At 37.4% G+C, this 25,637-nt stretch overlaps 2 protein-coding genes across 6 annotated transcripts; both read left to right on the plus strand.

The window, feature by feature from the left end:
- Positions 1-6,959: 6,959 nt before the first annotated feature.
- On the plus strand, positions 6,960-13,272 carry LOC143020641 (uncharacterized). Of its 5 annotated transcripts, XM_076177142.1 has the most exons (6): positions 6,961-7,026; positions 11,305-11,407; positions 11,834-12,030; positions 12,316-12,516; positions 12,818-12,904; positions 13,136-13,272. In XM_076177142.1, exons 3-5 carry the CDS (start codon positions 11,901-11,903, stop codon positions 12,865-12,867), a joined length of 381 nt encoding a protein of 126 aa, XP_076033257.1. In that variant the 5' UTR covers positions 6,961-7,026; positions 11,305-11,407; positions 11,834-11,900; the 3' UTR covers positions 12,868-12,904; positions 13,136-13,272. The 5 variants fall into 5 exon arrangements, with proteins under 5 accessions (XP_076033255.1, XP_076033257.1, XP_076033258.1 ...); XM_076177140.1 differs by lacking the exons at positions 12,316-12,516; positions 12,818-12,904; positions 13,136-13,272 and adding exons at positions 10,279-10,548; positions 10,839-11,078 and having other exon boundaries at positions 6,960-7,026; positions 11,834-11,962; XM_076177143.1 differs by lacking the exon at positions 13,136-13,272 and having other exon boundaries at positions 12,316-12,532; positions 12,818-12,859.
- Positions 13,051-14,682, plus strand: LOC143020463 (uncharacterized). Its single transcript, XM_076176886.1, has 4 exons — positions 13,051-13,084; positions 13,136-13,326; positions 13,549-13,714; positions 13,995-14,682. Exons 1-4 carry the CDS (start codon positions 13,051-13,053, stop codon positions 14,180-14,182), a joined length of 579 nt encoding a protein of 192 aa, XP_076033001.1. The 3' UTR covers positions 14,183-14,682.
- Positions 14,683-25,637: the final 10,955 nt, after the last annotated feature.

Consider the following 25,637-nt stretch of genomic DNA (forward strand, 5'->3'; position numbering starts at 1 on the left):
TTTCAAGGGATTTAAAGAGAGTGGGGGGGACACAAACCCCCCCCCCCCGACTGACAAGACTAGAGAAGAAGGTTGATAAGGTGATCGAGGACTTGGAGAGTAGGTTAGGTCATATGAACACCATTTTACAAAGGGTTGAAAGATTGGAAGAACTAGAAAAGGCGAATAAAAACTTAACTGATGAAATAGAAGACCTAAAAAGACAGTTAAGAGATGTAAAGGTGGAGAATGAGGAATTGAAGAATAGTAAAGAAAACAGAGAAACGATAGCTAAAGAAAGTAAAAATTGGAAGAAAACCCAAGAAGGAAATAAGGTTTCATTCACTGACATAGTCAAACAGCAATTGAAAGAACATACTGAAGACTCAGTTATTAAAGTGATGAGACAAAAGGAGAATATAGTAAGAGATTTAGCAGACAAGAAGAAATGTATAATTATATTAGGAATGGAAGAGAAACACAACACAGATAGAACCACAAGAATCAAAGAGGAAAATGAAAAAGTAAGCCAATTACTAGAATCAGTACAGGAAGATGAACCAGAAATTATGAAACAAATCGAAGAGAAATTTAGACTCGGAAAGTATAGCACAGACAAGACCAGACCAATTAAGATTAAATTCAAGTCACAAACAACGGCAGTGAATATCTTATCCAAAACAGGGAAACTAGCAACAAGTGAACAATACAAAAAGATATGGATAAAAAGAGAAATGAATAAAGAGGAAAGAGAGGAAGAAAAGCAGAAAAGACTGGAAGCTAAGGCAAAAAACGAGAACAGAACGGAGTCAGAGAAAGAGAGATTCTATTGGAGAGTAGTGAACATGAAACTAAGGAAGTTCGACATACAAAAGAAAAACATAAGGGAAACAGAGAACACAATGGAAGTGGCAGAAAACTAAGAGTGTCTTACACAAATATAGATGGATTAATAACAGGATTGAATGAGCTGAATGATTATTTGAAAGAAAAAGAACCGGACATAATGGGAATTGTAGAAACAAAATTAAAAGGTCCACTACCACCCAACAGTGTAGGACATGATGCATACAATTATTGGATTAGAAACAGAGAGAAAAAGCAAGGGGGTGGAGTTATGTTCCTGACTAAGAAGGATATAAACGTGAAAGGTGTCATATATGGAAAGAATACAGTAGAGATGATTATGATAGAAGTGGAAGACAGAGATAAGAAGAGCAGAAAATTTGTGATCAATTATGTGCCTCCAAAAACAGCCTCATGGGAGGAGAGTGAACATAAAAGTATGTTAGAGAACACAAAGATAACATTAAATAAAATAATGGAAGATGGAGGAAGAATAGTTATGATGGGCGACTTTAATTGCAAAGAAATCTGCTGGGAAGAAATGACAGTAAAGGGTGGAGATGACTCATGGGGAAACGCTCTACTTGAGATGATTATTGACCGCACAATGACACAATGGATACAGGAGAACACTAGGTATAGAAATGAAGAACCATCAAGACTAGACTTATTAATTACATCTGAACCTAGAATAGTGGACAAGATTGAATATAAAACACCAATAGGTAAAAGTGACCACATATTGATTGAACTGGAACTTAATGAAGAAAAATATATCAAAAGAAATGAACAATATAGAAAAGGAAGAATGATGTATGAAAAAACAAACTTTGATAAAATAAGAGAATTCTTTCAACAAGAAAACTGGGAAGAAATATACAAAGAAGAAACATCAGTGGAAAAGAAATGGAATATTTTGACAAAAATTTACAAAAAAGGAGTGGAAAAGTATGTCCCAAGACAAAAACAAGAAAAAGAATATGTAAAATGCTGGTACAACAAAAGTTGTAGGGAGTTAAAAGACAAAAGAGACAAAGCCTGGACCAGATGGAAAAAAGACAGAAAACCTGAAAAATGGAAAATATATACCAGTTATAGAAATGAATATGTACAAACGTGCAGAGAGGAAAAGAGAAAATATGAAAAAGACGTCATAGAAAAATGTAAAGATCAACCAAAACTATTCTACAGATTTGTAAACAATAAACTGAAAAACAAACAGGACTTGGAGAAATTAAGACAAGGGGGAGTTGAATACACTGAGGAAATGGAAATGGCGGAAATTATGAACAAACATTTTAAATCAGTGTTTACAAGGGAGAACATACAACCTGAAGAGATTGAATGGAAAGAGAAAGTCCCCCCTATAGAAAAAATAGAAGTATCAAAGAATGAAATATTGATACAATTGAGTAATCTTGATGTCAGAAAATCACATGGACCAGATGAAATAGCAAACTGGATTCTGAAAGAATGCAGGAATGAACTGGCAGACAAAATACATAGCATAATAAGCAGTTCCTTGAAAGAAGGAAAAGTTCCAGAAGATTGGAAAAAAGCAAATATAGTACCTATATATAAAGGAGGAAATAAAGAAGAACCTACCAACTATAGACCAGTCTCTCTAACAACTACAATAGCAAAAATTTGTGAAAGAATTATCAAAAATAGATGGGTAAAATACTTGGAAAAAAACAACGTACTAAATCCAAGGCAATTTGGATTCAGACAAGGACGATCATGCGTCACCAATTTAATATGTTTCTATTCAAGGCTAATAGATATAATACAAGAAAGAGATGGATGGGCTGATTGTGCATTTCTAGACCTAAAAAAAGCTTTTGACAAAGTACCACATAAGAAGTTGCTTAAGAAACTAGAATCTGAAGGAGGAATACAAAGTAAATTACTAAATTGGATGGAAGACTTTTTGCAAGAAAGAAAAATGAGAGTAGTGATAAGAAACCAGCACTCAAAATGGAATGAAGTAATAAGCGGTGTCCCGCAGGGAACAGTCCTGGCCCCAATAATGTTTGCTATATATATTAATGATATGGATGAAGGAATTGAAAGCTATATGAGCTTCTTTGCAGACGATGCAAAACTACTGAAAAGAGTGAAAACTGAAGAAGATTGTGAATCACTACAGAGAGATCGAAATAAAGTACAGGAATGGAGTAAGAAGTGGGAGATGGAGTTCAATACAAAAAAGTGTAGTATAATGGAATTTGGAAAAAGCAAAAACAGAATAACAGGATCATATAATTTGGGAGAAGAGGGAATAAAAAAAGTAGAAAATGAGAAGGACCTGGGAGTCATTGTTATGAATAATATGTCACCTGAAAAACATATAAATAAGATTTTTGGAGAAACTTATAATTTAATAAGAACAATCAAAGTGGCATTTACATACCTGGATGAAGAAATGGTGAGGAAAATCCTAATCACCCTGATAAGACCAAGATTAGAATATGCAGCAACAATATGGTCACCAAGTACAAAAAAATGTATAAAAAAACTTGAAAGAATACAAAGAGCAATTACAAAACTGGCACCAACACTCTCAAAACTATCATATGAAGAGAGACTACAAAAACTTGAACTACAGACACTAGAGCAAAGAAGAGAGAGAGGAGATTTGATAGCTATTTACAGAATCATGAAAGGCATAGAAATTACTGATAGAGAGAACCTGATAAAATGGGATGACAGAAATACAAGAGGACACGGAAAGAAAATAAAAAAAGACAGCTATAGAAGAGATTTGAAAAAGAACAGCTTTCCACACAGAGTAATAGACAGTTGGAACAAGTTAGATGAGAAAGTGGTGTGTGCAAAAACAATACATGAATTTAAAAATTGTTTAGATAAAATGAGAAATGAAGACGGGACCCCACGAGCATAGCTCCCCTTCCCGTAAAATACAACTAGGTAAATACACAGAGAGAGAGAGAGAGAGAGAGAGAGAGAGAGAGAGAGAGAGAGAGAGAGAGAGAGAGAGAGAGAGAGAGAGGGGGGGGGGTTGAGAGGTTTGAGGGATTTGAAATACTGAGAGCACGTAACATGGAAATTGACAGTTATAGCAGTTCGTCATATTCGGTGCTCTCTTAAGTGCCAAATAAATTTCAGTTCAACACTATTGTTATTATTATCATCATGTTAGCACGAGAGAGAGAGGACAGTATAACTCTTAGTTTGTGTGTGTGTGTGTGACAACCCTTACAATGCTGGTCAAATGTACTACAGTACTTCAATGCCGGCTGTAATTTTGTGCTGGGCTCTAGTAATTATTTTCATAGCTTAAAAGGACAAAATTACCCTTGCATTTTCCCTTATTTCTCCCGTGTCTCCATGCAAACCGTATCTACAGAGCCAGGAAAGTTAAGTAAGAATGACCGTGGCAGATAGAGGGTTAAAATATATATATTTTGTACAGATGATCCTGACAATGCAACTGCTGTGTCCCAAAGAAGAAGAAAGAACCTAGCAGGCTGGAACTCCCTGAAACTGAAGCAAGGCAGTCATCGCAAGCAATGCCAATTCAAGGTATGTCTTGTATTATTTGGTAAACTCATCATGTTAGTATTTATGATATACATTATATATTAGTATTTATAATATACAATATGATATCATGTTAGTAATTATGATATACAATATGATTACTAATACAGAGATGAAATACGTGTCACAATACAAATCCTATGAAATGTAGACATAGCTAGCTAGATGACAGAGAGAGAGACTGTATATGGTCCCTAATGATTGTTAATTTGCAGGCAACCCCAACAATGCAGCTGCTGCCCAGCCAGTGTCATCTCAGGGCAAGGATCTCTTGGGAAAGTTATGTGACGTCATTGCTGTGCAACAAGAGTTAGAGGCTGTGAAGAAAGAGAGTGATGCATTGCTAAAAGAAAAGGAAGAATGGAGTAAGGAAAGAATTGTGCTCAGAGAAGTGACAAATGTTTATACTAAGGTTAAATATAACCTAAATAAATATTTTTCCCCATCTCAAGTAGAGCACATGTTAAATGGAACTTGTATTAGACGTTAGAGTGATGATGATATAAGTAAGTCCATTGCATTAAGAAATTTAAGCCCAAAAGCCTATAGGTATCTCGAAGAAGTGTGGCAGTTGCCTTTACCATCTGTAACAACACTAAATAGATGGACATCAAAATTTAATACAGAACCTGGGATTTTGAAGGCTGTGTTTCATTTACTAGAGCATGAGGCTAAGGACATGCATGAAGAGGACAGACTATGTGTTTTGTCCTTTGATGAGTGTAGTGTTGCATATGAGTGGGTATTTGACAAGAAAACAAGATACATTAATAGATCCTAAGAATAGAGCCATGTGTGTCATGATAAGTGGCCTTGTGAAACAATGGAAGCAGCTTGTCTATTATGATTTTGATTGCTGTCTAACCAAAGAAATTTTGTTTGATATCATACAGAATATAGAAGTGGCTGGTTTCATTGTTTTAGCAATAGTCAGTGACCTTAGTCCAACAAACATAAGGTTATGGAAAGATTTAGGTATTTGTATGGACAACTCCTCTTTTTGTAATCCAGCTGCTCCTAACCGGAATGTCCATGTCTTTGCTGATGCACCTCATCTTGTCAAATTAAGAAACAACTTTTTAGATTCTGGTTTCACATTGGCAAATGGAAGCTGTGTTACCAGTGATTGTGTCAAGGAAATAATATTTAAAAGTATCAGTGATTTGAAACCAGCTCATAAATTATCTAGAAGGCACATCACTGTACAGGGTATAAAAAGAATGAGCGTCAAGCTTGCAACACAACTTTTATCTGAGACAACAGCAAAGACCATACAGTATTTCGGAGGTAAAGGGGTTCTGAAAAGTAAAGACTGGAAAGAGACAAGCAAATTTATTTCAATTGTAGATGCATGGTTTGATGTCATGAACTTTAGAGTTCACGATAGGAAGCCCTCTAGGAATGCTTATGGTATTCAACTTGCTCATCAAGACAATGTACTGGAGGAAATGATCACCATTGCAAAGAGTATCAAAATCAATGGAAGAAATCACCTTTATCAATTTCAGAGATGTCTAGTTGTCTCATCTCAGTCTTTGCAGAACTTATATGAAATGGTCAAAGAAAAGTATGGTCTTACATACATACTGACATACTGGCTAAACCAAGATGGCCTGGAACATTTCTTTGGGTACATCAGGCAAATGGGTTCTACATATGATCATCCATCACCTCTTGCTTTTAAATATAGAATAAGAGCCCATCTTCTTGGCAAAGATAGCAAATTGATGGGGAGCAAGTACAACGTACCCAGCCAGCAAGGCTAATCTGGCCCAGACCTGATTTACTTCTGGCTTGATCTGGCAAGATCTGGCCAGATGATGCCAGGTGTGGAACATGATCTGATTTATATCTGGTTCCACAGCAAATTTTGACATGTTTGTAGCGATACTAAATGCTTCAAAATTGATTTATTTGGGTTACTGCCCAGTTTTTATAAAAGAAAAATATAAAATCAAATTTTTTAAAAAGTTCTAGTTGCCTGCCATGCCAGATATGAAATCGACCTGGCGCAGATCTGGTCACCAGATTTATTTCTTCACAACTATAGCAAGCCTGAAAAAATATGCCAATGCACCAAAATGCCTTATATCGTCAAACAGGAAGTTGGGCGGTGTGTTTCAGAAGGATAAATATGGCCCTGGCGCAAGGCAAACATCTGATTTGGCATGCCTGATATGGATCAGATCTGGGCCTGATCGGAAAGTATAAAAAAATGGGCCTTTAGGCCAGAAAAAGCTGTCTGTCTGCATAAATGCTCAATCCGTCCCAATAGCCATTATATTTAAGTTGTAGGCCGTTGTGGACCAAACCTAATATGTATTAAGACCAAATGATCAGTCACAAGAATTCACTTTCTCAGACTTGATAAATTGCATGTTTAGATTCAAATGTCCCGCCAAAAATACTTTCTGGTACAGTAGGGGGATTTGCCAGCAGCGCAAAACTTAACAAAGTTTAATTTGTTGTTATATTTTTACTTTATTTTAAATTATTTTATTTACCATTAAAATGTTTTAAAATAATACTTTACAACATTTTTGCTGCGGATGACCCACACAAAGCATTGACGGCCATTTTATCATTTCCACCATGATTGTGTTTGCAAAATATCCGTGAATTTCTGTGCAATCCTGTGTTTGTATATTTATAATTTTGTAGATTTAGATAGTATATATGTGCTTCAACTTACTTTTTGCATTATTTCTGATTAAGTGTTAGTAATTTTATAACAATATTAAATTTTTTGCGTCCAAAAATCTGTGGGGACGGCGCGTATTGTGTGCATGTACAGTGTACGTGTATGCAGTATGTAGTAGATGTACATGTGTACATGTCTATGTACTGCGGTCTTATACATGGTAGGCCCAGACTTGAGGTTTTTCGTATTTTAAATGATCAATACACGGGCATAAGAGGCTCTGGTTAAATTGAAATTGCATGGTTTTTGGTTTGGTGTATGATTATAGGCTACCGTATTTATGCCTATTGATAAAAATGTTGGCCTAGCAAGCCCGGTGGAATTTTTTGCCTTTTGTGGTGTTTGGCTTAGTACATGTAGTAGCTTTTTGATTGGTTGTTGTTACTTCTGGCATGGGCTTTGTTCCCGGCTCGTATAAATTAAGACAGTCCTATACTTCTTTTATCTAATTGTCTAGGTAGGCCTACATAAAAAGTAGGCTCGCAATTAGTCTATCCTTGTTTTTCAAATAAAACGTATATCTGGTCTCTGCCGGTAAACTGAGGAACATGAAGCGTGCACGTTCAGGTGATTCTATTTGGACCCAACGCAGGCATATCAAAAAGAATGCTTTAGTACATTTGCAAGATGTTCAGAATTGGGTAAATGATTATGAAGGTGACAATACCAAAGACGATGAAGTTTACGTCGACTTTCAAGGTATTGAGAATGAAGGGAAAACTGGGATGGCCGAAAAACTATCATATGAGTGTCCTCCTAACAGTGACATTGGTACTGACACAGTACATATTGCCACTCCTTCCGAGTCGATAGTCACTGAAAATATGTCTGCTGTCAGCGACCTACATGTAGAGAGCGACTGCGAGGATAATCAAAGTGTGTGTTCATACGATAGCTGGTATTCATATGGTAAATCTTCAGCGGATTCCAGTAGCAATGAAATTAATGAAACATACGAAAAGCTCGACGATGATGAGATTAAATCAGCACTTGCTGTTTGGGCAACAGACTTCAGCATCAGTCATGCTGCTCTACACGGTCTGTTAAAAATATTGCGAGTTCCATTACCAAATTTACCCAAAGATCCCCGAACTCTACTTGGCACACAGACAAGTTATACAATTAAACAAATCTCTGGTGGGGGGAAGTACTACCACTTTGGGATAGCTGAAGGAGTTTCTGCGACAGTGCGCCAAAATCACACTTTTTCTTCAGGACTCCCATTGACATTTCACATTCAAGTTAACATAGATGGTTTACCTGTTTAAAAGTTCCAGGGCACAGTTCTGGCCCATATTGGGCAAAATTGATGAGTTAAGAGGAATGCCTCTGTTTATTATTGGCCTGTTTTGTGGGGAGGAAAAGCCTGGAAAAATCGATGAGTATCTTGAGGACTTTGTGAAGGAAATGATGGAAATTGAAGAGCATGGAGTTTCTCTAACATTGTCAGAAACCGAAGTGGGTGTATTAGTTAAAATATCCTGTTTTATCTGTGATTGCCCAGCACAATCTTACCTAAAACAGGTTAAAGGACACACTGCTTACTATGGCTGTTAAAGATGTACACAGCGTGGGCTTTGGAAAGATAAGATTACTTTCCCTCTGACAGATTCAGATCTGCGTACTGATGAAAGTTTTAAGGAAATGGCACAACCCGAACACCACACAAACATCCAGTCACCTTTGTGTCAGCTGCCCTTGGGTATGGTATCTCAGTTTGTCCTGGATCCAATGCACCTCATTTATCTTGGTGTAATGAGACAGCTTATATGGCTTTGGATGAAGGGTCCCGTTGCAAACAAGTGTTGGATTGGTACAAATAATATCAAAGCTATCTCTGATCAACTGATTTCATTTCATCCGTTTATTCCTCGTGAATTTCCAAGGAAATGCCGTTCATTGAGTGATGTAGATCGTTGGAAAGCCACAGAGTTCAGACAATTCCTTCTTTACAGTGGCATAGTTTCACTAAAAAATAACATCCCTGGGTTTGTTTACAAACATTTTCTGCTCCTCTTTGTCAGTATATACTGTTTGTCAAGTCCAGTGTACCATACAAGCCATTGTGCGTATGCAAAAGAGCTTCTCCTCATGTTTGTCAGTCAATTTTGGAAATTTTATGGTAGGAATATGCTCATCTACAATGTGCACAATTTGATTCATTTGGCATCTGATGTTCAGCGATTTGGAACCCTTGATTCATTTTCTGCATTCGTATGAAGAGAATAATTAGGAAACCCAATTCACCATTACCTCAAGTAATTAGGAGACTATCTGAAACGAAGCGGCGAAGGAATGGCACTAAGAAATTAAAATCTTCAGTTCAGACAAAATGTAGCCTTGAGCATGCACATTTTTCAGGACCTCTTCCATTTGAATACAGGAAATATTCCCAGTATAAGTGTCCGATACAATGAACTGTATTTCTCCAAGAATAAACCTGATAACTGCATTGGTGTTGACAGTCACGTTGGCCTAATCAGGAATATTATAAAATCTCCAGATTCAGATAATATTTTCGTCATTTATGAACCTTTCCGGTCAGTTTTAGATTGTTTTGATTATCCTTTGGTTTCTTCTCAACTTGGCATATATGAGGTATCAAACCTTACAAGGTCAATTAAAACTGTTTCTTTGCAAGAGATTCTTTACAAGTATGTAAGGCTCCCAAGTAGCAATAATAGTGATGTTGTCATTCCAATGTTGCATCAGTTTTATTAGGGCATGTAAAGTATAGATTGTTAGGTGTTTGTCTTGAGGATGTGACCATTAGGTACATCAGGTTGTGGAGTTTTTTTTTATTTTAGAACTTTGTGCATTTTGAATCATAGCCTAGCTGCCCCCACAAAAATTACATTGCTCATGAATCAGCAATTTTTGTAATCAGAGTTAGAACTTTAATAATGATGCATATTGGAGAACAGTATTAAAGTTATTATATTGTCTAATTTACCTTAGCTGTTAAAATCATTATCACCAATTTATTTCCTTGATTCTATAAGTTGACTTGTACTGGCGACTTTTCACTTCGTTCATTGTTGCATTTCAGTGCACATTAAAAATCACAAGTGGCATGGCCAGGTGTTTCAAACAAACCACTTTCAGTGCATTAGGATATGTGAAACAATGTTTTTATTATAATCACAATTTCGCATTAACTATACTTCACGACTAAGTTAACTTTACAGCAACTAATGCTGGCAGCAATTAGTAACACTTGAAGCAGAGCTGTTTTAGACCTGCCATTCATGTGCTCATGGTGACAGGCAATTTTGGCAAACACGGAAATGACTGTAATCACAGTAACTTGGAGTATCTGGCAGCTGGACTTTGTGTATAACAAACACCAAGTCACTGGATTGGACCAAGCCTTTGTACACGGGACCAAATAAAACCAAGTATATGAGAGTTAGGAGTCCCCACTATGGTGTTTTACCTTCTACGAACTGTTCATCAAGGTAAGTCCCATGATTTATGTTTACGCTCAGACATGGATGAAGGATATTTGGTCCTTTAGTCTGGGCTGATCCACATGTTCTAAATTGATCTTCATTTAGTAGACCTGTGTACATGCATGTACATGAGCCTAGGTACATGTAATTACCCGGGTACATTGTGAATGGTATAGGTAGGCTTACATTTACGAAAAATTAGTATTGATAGCGTGATTCATTTTTAGGATATTAGGACAATCTTCACAATGTGCTTGCAAAATTTATAAATCTTTTGTTTTTATAAACATTTTCAGATTGTTTTATGATAAGAGAAATGTCTGAAAAGATAGACTACTGCGTTGTGGAATATGCTGACACGACGAGTGCAAAGGGTGAGCTGGCCGTCATACCTTCAAACTGGTTAGATGGATGTTCATGTGCCCTTTGGCCACCATTCACAGACGCAAAAAGGTGTGAGAATGCTGCCAAGCGCAAGCTTCATCCTGGTGAAGAATGGCGCTCGTACCCTATAAAGCCAATCCATTACCGCAATTGTAAGTATTAAAGTGATGTGCAAAGCTTAAAGGCAAGCATAAGTTTTCATTTTGAAACAAAGTGTTCCTAAGAATCATCCTGACTCTGATTCTCATTTCGACCTTATTTACTTTTCCAAACATTCACTCATGTTATTCACAATTTGTTATGGATTAGCATTCTGGTGGATTGGTAGTTAGATTTGATAGATATATTTTTGCTTAATTATGCCCTTCAAAATTCCAGTTGATTGGAGTGCAGCTTGGTCGAAATTTAGGAGGCTAGAGGAACATTCCGAGGTGGAATCCACTGATGATGAAAATCTTGGTCGTTCAAAGCGATCAATTAGGTAGGTTATGTAACTTTACTGAGGTATAAATTAAGTTTGTTTTCAGGTATCGCCTGTAATGTATAAATCCGTCATGCCAATAAAACAGATTTAATAAATTATTTAAATACAGGTAATTTTACATTCTTGGTTACAGGTAATTTTACACTCTTGGTTACTGTAAAGCAAGAAATATTCGCGCCATTAAAATTTTGCTAGTGGCCTGTCAGTCTCGCGAAAATTTACTACACGTGAATATTTCTTCTCTTACAGTATGTCGATCCCCAGAGCTTTAAATATAGACCTGGCTAATACTGGGTATATAAACATATTTTGAGATTTTTGCTTGACAGTGAAGTGGAATCCATCCTCATGACACCTGATTTTGGTGACACATTTATAACTATAGTATGCATGTACTCTAAACAAATTCTCTTGAATCTTCAGATCCCCAAAAAGGTACGATCCTGACAGTGCCAATATACGATGAAGAGGTCATTCGCCATCTCCTCCCATGCCTCCCCTTCCGCATACAAATAAGTATAAAAGAATCAGAGAGCAGAATGTATCCGACTCTGAGGATGAAATTGATCAAAGTTCTGACACATCACTACCACTACCACCAAGTCCACCACAAGTAACAGGTAATTAATAATTAACAAGCAGAATAGACCTGGTAGTTCTTTAATCTTTGCATGGTAAGGAAGGTGTGAGTTGAAGGCCTTTTGTATAATATCTTAGAATTCAGTTAAAATTTGGAATCGATTAAAGACAAGATTCACAATCAACATGAATTTGCCTGCATGTGTGAGTCGGCACCATAAGAAATCATTGTCAACAATGTGGTAAATAAATGTACCGATACACATTTCAGATGCTATAATCAGACAATTAAATAGTTCTTGAGAGATTTTCCTATTGAATTTCAGGTCAACCTTTAAATGCAGCCTTATCAAGTTGCAGCAAATTCGTGAGCCCTCGTCCGCAGTATAATTCCCCGCGGAGCAGTCCAGTAGCCTGTAGTTCCCAATCGAATCCAATGAGTCCCAGTTTTAGTGGCGCAGGAACTAGGCACAGTTCAGTTGGCCTGTCTGACAGTGCACTACAAGCTAGACAAAGTCCAGTATCAAGTAAGTCCTTTTTCTGGTAAATTATATATTGGTTTTGTTTCTTTGGGATTTGCAGCTAAATTCAGAATTTTTTCCTTCTCAAAATGCCATGGCTGTAAAATATCGAATAGAAAAATTCTTATACTAATGCCTGACATACATGTATTAGCAACATCAATCCCTCTCCGTTTCTGTGTGTTTTCAACAAGTAACCATTCCAACAGTGCAATTATATTTTGAAATGTATTGCGTCTATGTATAATATTTGATTAGCTGAATTCACAATCCGTGCTTAAAGATTTTATTAACTTCACTGTTTCAGTTAGCGGAAATTCGGACATAGAACGTACTACTACTGCTACTGGTGTCTAGAACCAAAACTTGTATAGTGCATTGCTGCCAACGTTGGGTAAGTGTACGGTAATTCCAAAAATCTAATACACCTCAAAAAGCCAACCCCTGTGTTTTTGGTTGATCCAGGTACATTTAGCAAATAAACAATCAACTGAAGAGCAATTACCAATTTATAATAGAGACTATTCTAGAGTTGGCTACATGTTCACGAATTTCTATGACTATACATTTAATGGCAATTAATGTGTCATGACTTATACTGGCATTGCCTACATCTGATTTTCAGAACGAATCTTCACTGCCCTCGAGGAAATTAAAGCGGAACAGAGATTATTGAAACGTCTAATTTTGAGGAAGTCTGGTAGCATCAATGAATCTGAGCCATTGCCAGAAAGTACATTGCCTCTCACTACATTAGAGGGCGTTTTTGATCTAGAGAAGAAAATGGTTGAAGAAAATGATCTGAAAAGCCAAATAGTAAGTTCACTCTATAGCAGTAAACAAATTGCAGGAATTATTTCACTATTTTATGCTCCTTGAACTGCATGTTTTGAAGTGACAATTATATGTAACACAAAATACAGTCGCATCGCATGGTATTGCTATACAATCACTGTTATCATTTGATATCTCCCGCTATTTATATGTACTTCCCAAATGTCAGAAATATTTTGCTGATGTTTATTTTGTTAATTGCAGATAAACCACCTGCTTGCTTATAATGGATGTACTGTCCAAGAGGACACAAGAAGGAAAATGGAGGAGGTTTTTACTACTGAAGTGGCCAGGAAATTTAACCTGTCTGGAAAGGGCCAAGCTGGAAAGCGAGGTTTCGCAAATCTCAGGCTTTTTAGAGTTGTTTTTGGTAAGTTCCGGAAACATTTTTGTTATTTTGTGGTGTAAGAAGGAATCCCTAGTTGGCACGTTGATTGCAGAGATATAGAGTGTCTAGGCTTGCTCGGTCTGATTACACTTATGGCCAAGAAAAGTGGTAAAGGCATCAGTGGGCTGAATGGACGCATCATAATTACTCCCATCACATCAATTTGTTTTGGACCACACCCTACCATATTGATAGTTAGGTTACAAAATGCAAAATTATCATCCATTTGCCCCTTCAAGATCTTGTTTATCTCTTTTTCCAGATGCCCTGAGGAGATCCCACCCTAACGCCACTGACAAAGACTACCGAACTGCCCTCACCAGCTGGTTTGACCAGGCAAAGGATCGTGATGGTGGCAGAAAAGAATGGGGCACACGTAGATTGGAGACCCGAGTGGATCAGCCAGAGGCGGCTGAAAATGCCGGCGGAGAGCAGATCGAAAGGGACTAGGTTTCTATTTGAAGTGAGTTTGGAGCATTTTGTGTACCCAGGTTTTTGGCGTAAAGGGGCTGAGCAGAAATAATGGATTGGTGCAATTTGTGTAGCACATTGAAACTACAAATGGATCCTAAGAGCATGACTGGTCGTCCACAGGAAATTGTGTGCTGCAATTGATTATTTAGTTAGTTTTCGGTCCCCGGAATTTTCTCCCAATTTATTGCAAACAATCATCAAATTAGGCAACCTGTGTTTTTGCAGTTCTACGCTAATTTTATAAATCCTTATTTTTGCCCATCCCCATTGACCATTTTCCTAGGCATCAACACTTATCATGTGATGTTAAAATGGAAACCTGATCAAGTAGGCCTATTTCAAAACAAAATTTAAACGTTAATGATTCAATTTCTGTCAAAACAACATCTGTGTAATAATGAAATGTGGTGGTGGTGGCAGGAAATCAAATCCAAGTGTGGCGCTGACAGAAAAAGTACATGTAGACACCAGGGGCACAGTTGTAGAGCCTCCTTTGTGTCAGGACTACTTGCATATAAGCACCAGTCTCGGATTAGTTTCGCCAGTATCACATTGTCTCATTTACATAAATTCTATTGACTGTAAATTAATTTACATGTGTATTGTACTAGGTCAATTTTTTTATCTTTTTCTTAATTTTCATGCAATGCCATGCCATTCCATATTTGTGAGAAAAATTGTTTTTTAGTGTAATTAGGCCTATTATACCGCAAGGAAGGTTTAGCTTTTATGGAAATTCCAAATTAAGGTACCGGTAGCAATACTCTGTACATGTAACGAAAAATTTTAACTGGTCCTGTTTTATTAAATGTTATGAATAAAAAATATTTTTGATTAAAATATCTTTTTTTGTTTCATTGACAACTCATATCATCGCCCCTCCCTCTTCCATCGCTACTACTGGAATGCGACTTTCTCAACTCAATTTTGGATACAAATCATTAATGGTCTGGATTAGAACAGATGCGACATGGAACTCCACATCTGGGCCAGGTCTGGTGGCCACTGTGGAAGATCAGAACCATACCTGGCACCACCTGGTGTAGACCTGGTGAGATTATAATGCCAGATCATTGCCAGACCTGGATGACTTGATCATAGCCAGATCAGATGGAGTGTGCAAGACCAGAACTGGCCCAGATCTGGATGCCACATCTGGTCAAGATCTGTTTTTCTGTGTCAACAGATCTGGTTGAGATCTGGACCAGATTAACTTTGCTGGCTGGGTAACACCTGAAAATAATGTACCCATGATGAGTGATTCATTCACCAAAGACATGATAAGCAATTCTGATCAGAAGAATAGTGTGACTGATTTTGCAAAATGAATTAAGCTTATCAGCAATGATATTATCTAACTTGCATATTGATGATCCATACATTTCTGAGAGAAAAAATTTAGATTTTCCTGATGATAGCATTCCATTTTTAAATTTGGGAAGTGAAATGAACAAAGAAGGATTGCGCTATTTTGGTGGATACATTGCTTTCAAATTTCCACAATATGAATTTCTCAGATCACATGTAACATCACACAATAATTCATGGAATACTAAAGCTAGTTGGAAGTCTGGTGGTTTAATGACACCAAGTGAGAGTTTTTTGTGTGAGCTTGAGAAAATGGAACACATGTTCTTATGTTACCATGGCTAGAAATCACTAACACCAGGAACAAACTCCACAGAGAAATTAACAACACAAATCTGTACATATGTGACATTGCCTCAAGAGGTTATTAATTTTTTTGTAAGGACACGCATGTTTTTTAGAATGCGTAACCTAAATAGAAATCTAAGACTTCGCAAGAGTGAAAAAAGGAATTATTCTAAACTGGTGTTTTAGAGAAAGAGAAACAGGATGCATATGATAGTTTGTGCGTTGAGTTAACCCAAACAAATGGACGAAAAATGAATGTTGGACTAGAAATTGGTTGAGTGATCGAAAACAGAGTTGTTTTAAGTGGAAAAACTTCTAGATGGAAAAATGTTACAAGTGGAATTCCTTAAGGCTCCATTCTTGGGCCACTTCTATTCATAGTACTGTATATATAAATGATGTAGACCATGGACTAAAATCTACTGTTTCCAAATTTGCTGATGATACAAAACTGTGCGGAATGGCAAATGATCACTTAAATCAATTAGATATTCAAGAAGGTTTAGATAAATTACAGCAATGGTCTGAAAAGTGGCTAATGAAATTTAACACAAGTAAATGCAAGGTAATGCACATAGGTAAAAATAACAGTAAGTACGATTACAAGTTATTTGGAAATTCATTAACAAAAGTGGATAGTGAAAAAAGATCTTGGAGTAATTATCAGTAAAGATCTCAAATCATCCAAGCAGTGTATTTCAGCCTCTGAGAAAGCAAATAAGATTCTAGGACTCATTGCATGATCTTTTGATTTCAAAAGTCCATCACTCATTAACAAGCTATATATATCGTTAGTTCGTCCACATTTAGAATATGCTGTTTCTGTATGGTCACCAAATCTCATTAAAGACATTGACAGACTGGAAAAAGTACAATGGTGAGCCACAAAACTGATTCCAATTATCAAAAATAAATCATACGAAAATCAACTAAAACATATTAATCTGTTTTCCCTAAAAAAAGCGTAGACTCAGAGGTGACTTGATACAGGTCTTCAAAATTCTAAAGGGAACTGACATCATCAAAAGTGACAACATTTTTACATTGAATGAGAATCAGACAAGAAAAAATGGTCTCAAACTGTCCGGAAATAGATTCAATTTGGATGTAGGTAGAAACAACTTCGCCAACCATGTAGTTAATGAATGGAATAAACTTCCTGCACAGGTAGTGCAATGTAGTTCAGTTCAAAGCTTTAAGAATCATTTAGATAAACACCTAAGCAAGATGCTGTAATGATTATACTTTATTTCATGTTATTTGTTTTTGTTTTGTTATCATTTGTCTGTTTTGATTTTCATTTATTATTAGTTATATTTCAATTCATTATTATTCACTATTTACCTGTTTGTTTATCATCTAACTATAGTATTTATGTATTTTTTGTTATTTACATTACTATAGGTTTTATTTATCAATTTATTATTATGATTTTTTTTTGCATCCGACCTAGATATGGACCAAAAGGTCTCCTGTTGGCATGCTCCGCCTTTGTAATCATTGTAGTCAAATAAAAGTTATTACCTGTTATTTCGGTTTTGATATTCCATTGTATGTGTGCGAGAGAGAAAGAGAGAGAATGTTTATGTACAAGCACACACTAATCATTATCATCATCTTTGACGCCTGCTCCCAGGAGCTCCCACAATGAGATGACCATGGCAGAAGAGCTTCCATCTCTATCCAAACACACTCTCCTTGCCTGCTCAAGATCTCTCGATGATCTTTCACACCTCTTACTGACATACTCCCGCACCCTATCCCTCCATCGTTTTACTGGAGGTCACCCTTTATTATTCCCCTCCCCCCCCTCTATCTCACATACACCCTCTTGGTCATCCTACTCTTCCATTAGCTCCATTTGGCCAAACCACTTTAACGTCTATCTCTACCTCTTCAACCAAGGTCGTATAAATAGACCCCTCGCCTTTGAGACCCATTGGAAAAAGCTCATGCTCACTTTCATTACTCATTCTATCCATTCTACTTACACCACAAGCACTTCTCATTTAACTAATTTCCACTGCCTGCACTATACACCTCTGACTCTTATTCCAAAGCCATGTTTCAATTGCATATGTGAGGGTTGGTACTATTATTGCATTTCTGAAATCCCTCTTGGCCACACACACATACTAATGCATCACAATTTTTTTTATGAGTCCCACCAGCGACAGGTGTAGATATAACACACACACACAAATCTTCGGATTGACGGCGAAGATTGCAACTCCGGAAAAAAACACACGCAGTTTTCGTGGATTTCAACAACGAGGAAGTACCTTTTTGTATTAGTAGGGAAGGGGAAAGCTCGTGGTGTAGAAAGGGGAGAAGGGGAGGGAAATGGAAGGAAATGAGGAGGGAGACGAATGGGCTCCCCCTGACAGCAGAAAAAAATGAACAAGAGGTCTGCTGACGACACGGGAAATCGAAAATATCAGTAAAAGCATTAAGGTTAAAATATAGATAAGAACAACACAATGGTAAGTGGAAACAATACATGAATTTAAAAACAGTTTAGATAAAATGAGATATGAAGACGGGACACCACGAGCATAGCTCCCCTTCCCGTAAAATACAACTAGGTAAATACACACTGATAATAGCAATGAGCTAGAGAAGAGAGAGAGATAATGGGGGGAAAATATAATAATTCCAGTCTTCCTTAGCATTTCACAGTTTTCTTCGATGTTTCACAAAGAGAAAACAGAAACATCCAGATGACGTCAGAAGCTGCGCAGAACGGCTCAAGCGGTTAGACCTGGTGTATATAGATCTTGGGTGACACGTTGTGTACTGAGAATTACGTACCCTGCAATACCCTTTCACGGCTCCAGGCCCAAAGGCTACGGGCGGGCGGCGAATTTTTTTTTCCCCACGAGACTTCCAGACTCAATTGCAGACAGCCAATCAGAGCGCACCCGACACTCTTGTACGCCAGGCATCATACGCGTGCACGTGGTATTTGTTTCGCTTTATAGCAGAATTTCAAAACATTTTTCACGAGCAGAATTATCATATCATTCCCCTTTATGACTACCTACGTAATTATGGATAAACGGTTTTTAGTCACTTGGAGAGCGTTCTTTCCAATGTTTCTATAGTAGCGTCACCTTGTTGCACATGCTAGGGCGTGAAAATTTGGGTTGTACACGACGTCCGTTCGGGATTTTCGTACTCACTTTGGTTGCTCATGCCAAACGAATTTCTACAACACACATAGAAATGTATAAATAGCGTGATATATCGTGAGACTTGCGGACACCAATATGAACTTATTTGCATACAGCCAATCCGAACGCACCTGACTGACTCGTACGTTCAACTTGAGATTCAAAACATTGAAAATGGCGGTGCCTAATAACTTTAGATTGTGTTCACATTCTGATCGCCCTGTTATTGATTCTAAACTACAACTTTGGTTAGCGGTAAGTTTGAAAAGAAGATGTAAAACACCATAGAACATTTTGACCTGAAACAGTGGAAAGAACTGGACAAATCTTGGAAAAAAAAAACTAATTTGTTGAAGCATTGTCTAGAGCAGGGGTTCTCAGCCTTGCTTGGCTCATGCACCCCTTTCACCATTTGCCAGAATGTCATTCCCCCCCTCCTTTCCAAGATTGCCTGTTTCAAAAGGTGCATTCTAAATCATATACAGGTATTATCGCACAGCGTAACACTTTTCTAATCCTAAGAATAACCTGGGTCAGCACAGGTGTAATTCCAGCCCAGGTGACGTCCAGACAGATAGGCCAGAGCCTATATTTGCTTTCCTCACACCGTAAACTTACTGAGGTCACAATTCACCCCTAGAAAACCCATAATTCGCTTGTTTGCGAAAACGTCGTCATAACTCAAAAAACTGAATTTTTGAGTTATCTATACAGACATATTCATCTTCAAACACGGATTTGTTTTGGTAACAGTGTCATATCTGAAGCTCAAAAACTGAACGCTAGGGAGTGCTAAATGTCCCAACGACATAACCTTACATGTTCCAACTTGTTTGTGTAAAGCTCGTCACATTATATATCAGTTGCTCCCAGACTGTCGTGGAGGTAACAACGTGATGTTCTTATTTAGAGTGTCATATTTTGGATTAGAACCCTGTTGCTACAAAATGTAAGTATAGAACCTATGAATTATTTTTCATGTAGTAACGTGTTATTTTGAGTTAAGACGTTTTGTCTGCATACACATAGCTCTATGTTGTACATCCTAATTAAAAATGTGTCATTATTGGTGAAAAAACTTGTGGATAATACGTGATACATTTGAGTTGTGACAGTGGTGCTACAAACATTACCTCGTTCTAGAGCAGCGCAGTTTCTTTTAACTTGAATTGTGTCATTGTTACATGTAAATCTAGAGACAATTTCCAAAAAAGGTAGTGTATTATATAGATTTGTGACGTTTTTGCAACAGAACATGGTGTTCATAAATGTTTACTATGTCCTTTTCTGGTAAGACACCATGTCAAGCAGAGGAAAACAGATGTTGGAATTAGCATTAAAAGCGAAGGAAAAAACTAAGGGTAGCCCTGAGACAAGCAGAAGAAGACAGATGTTGGATGTGACATTAAAAGTGAAGCAAAACAGTGAGGAAAGCCCTGAGGAAACTAGCACAGGTGAATATTATCATAATCTTCATTTCAAGCCAACGAAGTATAGTTGTATTTCAATATAATTTGAATCAATCTAATTTGTTTCTTTTTAATTTACATTTATTGTATGTTTGTTATCTGTAGGATGTGATGTCGAGCCTGAAATCAATGCTGGCCATCTGTTCCCATCAAGTGTTACTCCTTGTGATGCTAACCCATCAACTCCAAGCATTATTTGCAAGCAATCTTACAAGACTGGTACAGGCTCTGGTTCAAATAACAGTAATTCTTCTAGTAGTGACTCGTCTTCTAGCAGCGATTCATCTTCTAGTAGTGACCCTGAACTAGATAATCAAGATATTGACACTGATGATTCTGTGAAAGATAAGGACTATATTCCAAGCACAGAGGAGGAAGAGAGTTTTGAACTTATAGAGAAGAAAGATGCTGCTGAAACTCCTGTAGTAGTTAGTCCGCAAAAGGGACATAAGCATAAACAGAACTCTAGTCAATGGAAGAGAAATCAAAGAAAAAAATTGAGGAACTCTGGAAAGGCTTAGGAAAACAAGAATAAGAATATAGTACCTGAAAGAAAAATGAAATCACCATGTGGAAATAAATGTCGGCTTAAATGTTCACAACAGATAAATGGCAGAGAACGGCAAAAACTGTTTGACTCTTATTGGGCATTAGGAAATATTACTCAACAGTGGCAGTTCATTTCAAACTGCACTAAACCTGCTCAACCGAAGTACAGATACATTCGTGAGGGAGGCAAACGTCAACCTAGGAATTTTAACAGTTCTTTTCACTTCATGGTTGGCCAGAAAGAAATTCGTGTTTGCAAACTTTTTTTCAGGAACACACTCGGTATCAATGACAGGCCAATTAGAACTGTTTTAGCAAAGCAAAAGAAAGTTGCAATGTTCTTATGGAACCTGATAAGCGAGGCAAACATGGTAATCATGCAAGTGTTGATCCTGAAATCAAGGAAGGCATCAAGGCACATATTGATTCTATCCCTCGGATTGAGAGTCATTACACAAGAGCTATGTCAAGTAGGACATTCATATGCGGTTCGAAAACAATTGCAGATATTCATCGCAATTATGTTGAGAAGTCAAAAGAACAAAAGGTACCATATGCCAATTACACACTGTTCTATCGCATTTTCACAATGGAGTATAATATTTCATTTTTTGTGCCAAAAAAGGATCAATGCGATGTTTGTTCATCATAGGATAATGCAGAGAATGAAGAGAAAGAACGCCTGAAGGAAAGCTATGAAAATCACCACAAAGAAAAAGAAATGGCAAGAAATGAAAAACAGAGATAAAACTGAGAATGATGCAGTCTTTGCTATTTATGACCTGCAGGCTACATTGCAACTACCAAAAGGTGATATTTCAGTTTTTTATTACAAGTCAAAGTTGAATGTTCTAAATTTCACAATATACAATGCTAAAACAAATGCGTGTTCCTGCTATGTTTGGGACGAAACTACTGGTCAACGTGGAGTAAACGAAATTGGCACCTGTGTTCTTCATTACATTAATACCATGTGTGATGCAGAAGACACTAACATAGTTTTTTACTCAGATAACTGTTCAGGTCAGCAGAAGAATAAGTTCATACTTGCACTTTACCTTTATGCAGTCAACAACTTACCAAATATCACTTCAATAACGCACAAGTTTCTAATCAAAAGCCATACCCAGAATGAAGGAGACTCGGCACATTCATTAATTGAAAGAGAAGTGAAGAGAATTCTGAAAAGTGGACCCATTTATGTTCCGCAGACTTTTGTCACAGCAATTCGAACTGCCAGGAAGAAAGGACAACCATTCATAGTAAAAGAACTTTGTTACAAAGATCTCCTAAACATCAAGCCTCTAGCTACTGAAATGGGACCTCTCAATTGCAAGGATCTTAAGCTCTCAGATGTCAAGGTTATTAAAGTGGAAAAACAGTTGCCATTGTCAGTTTTTTGCAAACACTCCTATGATTCAGACTACATGGAATTCAAAATTTTGAGGAATGCAAAGAAAGCCACTGCCATTAATGAGATATTACCATGTTACAACAGCCAACTTACATTGCCTGCTAACAAGAAAAAAGACTTGATGGACCTCTGTAATAAAAATCTGATTCCACGATGCTACCAAAAGTTTTATGAAGAATTGTAAAGGAAATAGTCAAAATGGAATGACTTCAAATACTAGTTTGTATGCCAATTATTCAAGGTATTAACATTTTGTTTTATGCTTATTTCTTAGGTATATTGGAAAGGAAAGATTATGTATTATTTACTAGTTTGTTTGCCAATTATTCAAGGTATTAAAGTTTCATTTTATGCTTATTTCTTAGGTATATCGGAAAGGAAATATTATGTAGCCATGCTAATTCCTTAAGCATATTAGAAAGGAATGATTAATGGAAGTTTATTTTACATATTTTTTTGTATTGAAGTAGGTATATCTTTCTTTTATTAGGAAATATCTTTCGTTTTTATAGGAAGAAATTTATGTAATAACATAAGTCATGCCAGTCATAAGTAAAGAATACATAATTAAGTAACATATTTGCAGTTATTTTCCTTGTAATAATGACACAAAACAAAATAGTACATGAGTGGTCTAGTACATTTTCATGAAGGAAGTCATATTTCAAACAAAAAATATTATAGGTCAAATATTTTAGACTTAGTAAAGATTATGATTGTTTCAACTTCTATAAACTTTAGAGGCGTATTTGATGCTCCAAAAAATGTTCCACCTATGGTGTTTGAGGGCTTTTTATAATATTGAGAGCGTTTTGAAACTTTAAAATGCCTCTCCTGAAAAATTCGATATTTTGAGTTATGATGACGTTTTCGCAAACAAGCGATTTGTTCCACGAGGTGCATTGTGGTGCGGCCCATCGGCAGCGGGTTGAGTTCTTACAGCCTTCACTGTATTTATTTTTCTATGATAAACTCTGTGAATGTTTTTAGGTAGTATTGCACATTTTGTATTATAGTTTTATTTATATTTTTGTTTTTCATTTGTGTTTTTTGATATGTTCTACCTGTGTTGGAATTTAACGGTTACTGGGGAGACCTGTCCCAGTGTACCAGGTATCCCCTATTTATGCACATTTCCTATGGCTACCACTGTATTACCCTGAAGACGAACCCCGGACAGGGTTCGAAACGTCAAATTGACGAACATCGAGTCCAGCGTATACTTTCTTCCGTAAACATATATATCAGAGCTGGGACTACCGATTGACATTTGGTAGTCGGTAGATCGGTACTACCGGCGGTAGATTTCTGCTACCGATACTGATCATTCGGTATTTTGAAGAAACTACCGAATACCGCTACTGATTGCATGATTGGCAGTCAATCGGTATCGGTAGATTGAAAAAGCGAGCGTGGGACATTTTTTTTAAGACTTAAGAGAAGACGACCCCGGCAAAATGAAACGGACAAGTTTCAACACGTTCGAGCACATCTATGGGAAGCAGTTAGCAGGAAATTCCCGCTCCCGCCAAAAGTTTTGGCAGGAGCCCCACTCTCGTTTGGCCTGCCGACGCGAGTACACCTACGCTCTAGCTCCTACGCTCTCGACCACGTGCTCAGCCTCATCGCCTAGTGTTTTAAGTGGCAGTGTTTGTAAGTCCGCCCGCCGCGGCAGCAACACTTAATCTTTTTGTGCTTTTAACTTTCCAAGTGATTTTCCTTTTTTAAACTTTATTTTACATTAAAAAAAGTTTTCAAAAAGTTTTGATCAAGTCAGTGAATTAAGTACAGTATTTAATCATATAAACTTATTTCTCTCGCTTTAATCGTTTCTGTGTAGCTCGTTAGGTTAGGTTCTAGTCGCCATCAACATGAGGAGGTTCCTGACCAGTAGCCCGGTCCCCGGCCCTAGCAGGCAGTCCCAGGCCCAGGAAGAGAGGACCAGCAGCCGCAGCAGCCTCTCGGATGCCTCAATCATCAGGTAGTTAAAACTTAAATGATTTTTTTTTTTAAATCTAAAATCTTTTATGTTAAAAAAAGGCCTTTTTCCAAAAGACGTTTTGTTGAAACTGTTAAATAGTTTTGTCTCTTGCTTTTCATAAGGCACTTTGTTAAATTTAAATTAAAAATAAAAATAAAATAAAAGGCATTTTCCTTTTTATCTGAAATTTTCTGATTGACAGTTTTTACTTTGTAAAAAAAAATTAAAATTTAACTAAAAATGTTAATTTGGTTTTAGTGACCCAGCCGACCCCCTGGAGGACACCAGGAGCCTCTCCAGGGCATCTTCCATGTCCACCAGCAGGCTGGACACCTTGGCCAGCAGCAGCGTGGACATGGTGAGCGCCAGCAGCGAGGAGACCTCCGACCACGAGGAGACCCAGGGAGGGGGACAGGTCTTGAACGCCGAGGAGGAGCTAAAGGGCTCTCTTCACGGCCTTCACGAGTAAGTTGAAATTTTTTTTATTTAGGTTTTATCACTTTTATAAGTTTTATCTTTATGCCACTGCTTTTAAGAAGTGTTTAAGTCTTTAACTTCTTTAATCTTTATCTTTTCTTTTTAAGGTTCTTCAAGTTTTACAAGCTGGAGAGCTCCCAGAAGAGCAGCAAGTTCAAGGACAAGATACTGCACAAGGGGATGGCCAACTGCTGCAAGTGCCCCCAGAAGATAAAGTTCGACAGCGAGTCGAGGGGGAACCTCAAGAAGCACTACAAGACCAAGCACTCCTCCATGCTGTCGTCTCTGGAGGCAGCCCTGTCCCTCAACAGGTTCAAGCTGACGACCAAGATAGAGAAGACCAGCCGCCAGATCACCCTGAAGGAGGCGACGGAGAGGCCCAAGGCTTGGTAGCAGGAGCTGGCCCAGCAGGCTACGTGGTCTGGTTCGCGGAGGGCCTCAAGCCCCTCTGCGACACCGAGGACGAGGCCACGAGGACCTTCTTGAACTTCCTCAAGCCCGAGTTCAAGATGCCCTGCAGGAAGACCCTCACCAAGCGGCTCAACAAGTACGCTGTACAGGTAAAGTTTTTATTTAAGAATTAAAAGTTAAACTAGCTAGTTGAAAGTAAAGTTAACTTTAAAAATTATTAAAAAAAAGTTAAAACAACTATTAACATGTTATTTATTAACTTATAACTTTTAAAAGTTACATTTAAGGTATTCCTTTTTTG

This window comes from Oratosquilla oratoria, chromosome 40 (genome assembly GCF_046742065.1).
Source record: "Oratosquilla oratoria isolate Oo_2021 chromosome 40, ASM4674206v1, whole genome shotgun sequence".
NCBI lineage: Eukaryota > Metazoa > Arthropoda > Malacostraca > Stomatopoda > Squillidae > Oratosquilla > Oratosquilla oratoria.

Bases quoted from the DNA above. Each gene is read 5' to 3' on its own strand.
- LOC143020641 (XM_076177140.1), top strand. From the start codon at position 10,515: ATGGTGTTTTACCTTCTACGAACTGTTCATCAAG. The intron at 11,079-11,304 runs GTAAGTATTAAA...TCAAAATTCCAG, and splicing joins GCCAATCCATTACCGCAATT to TTGATTGGAGTGCAGCTTGG. The intron at 11,408-11,833 runs GTAGGTTATGTA...TTGAATCTTCAG, and splicing joins CGTTCAAAGCGATCAATTAG to ATCCCCAAAAAGGTACGATC.
- LOC143020463 (XM_076176886.1), top strand. From the start codon at position 13,051: ATGTTCACGAATTTCTATGACTATACATTTAATG. The intron at 13,085-13,135 runs GCAATTAATGTG...TCTGATTTTCAG, and splicing joins CTATGACTATACATTTAATG to AACGAATCTTCACTGCCCTC. The intron at 13,715-13,994 runs GTAAGTTCCGGA...CTCTTTTTCCAG, and splicing joins GCTTTTTAGAGTTGTTTTTG to ATGCCCTGAGGAGATCCCAC.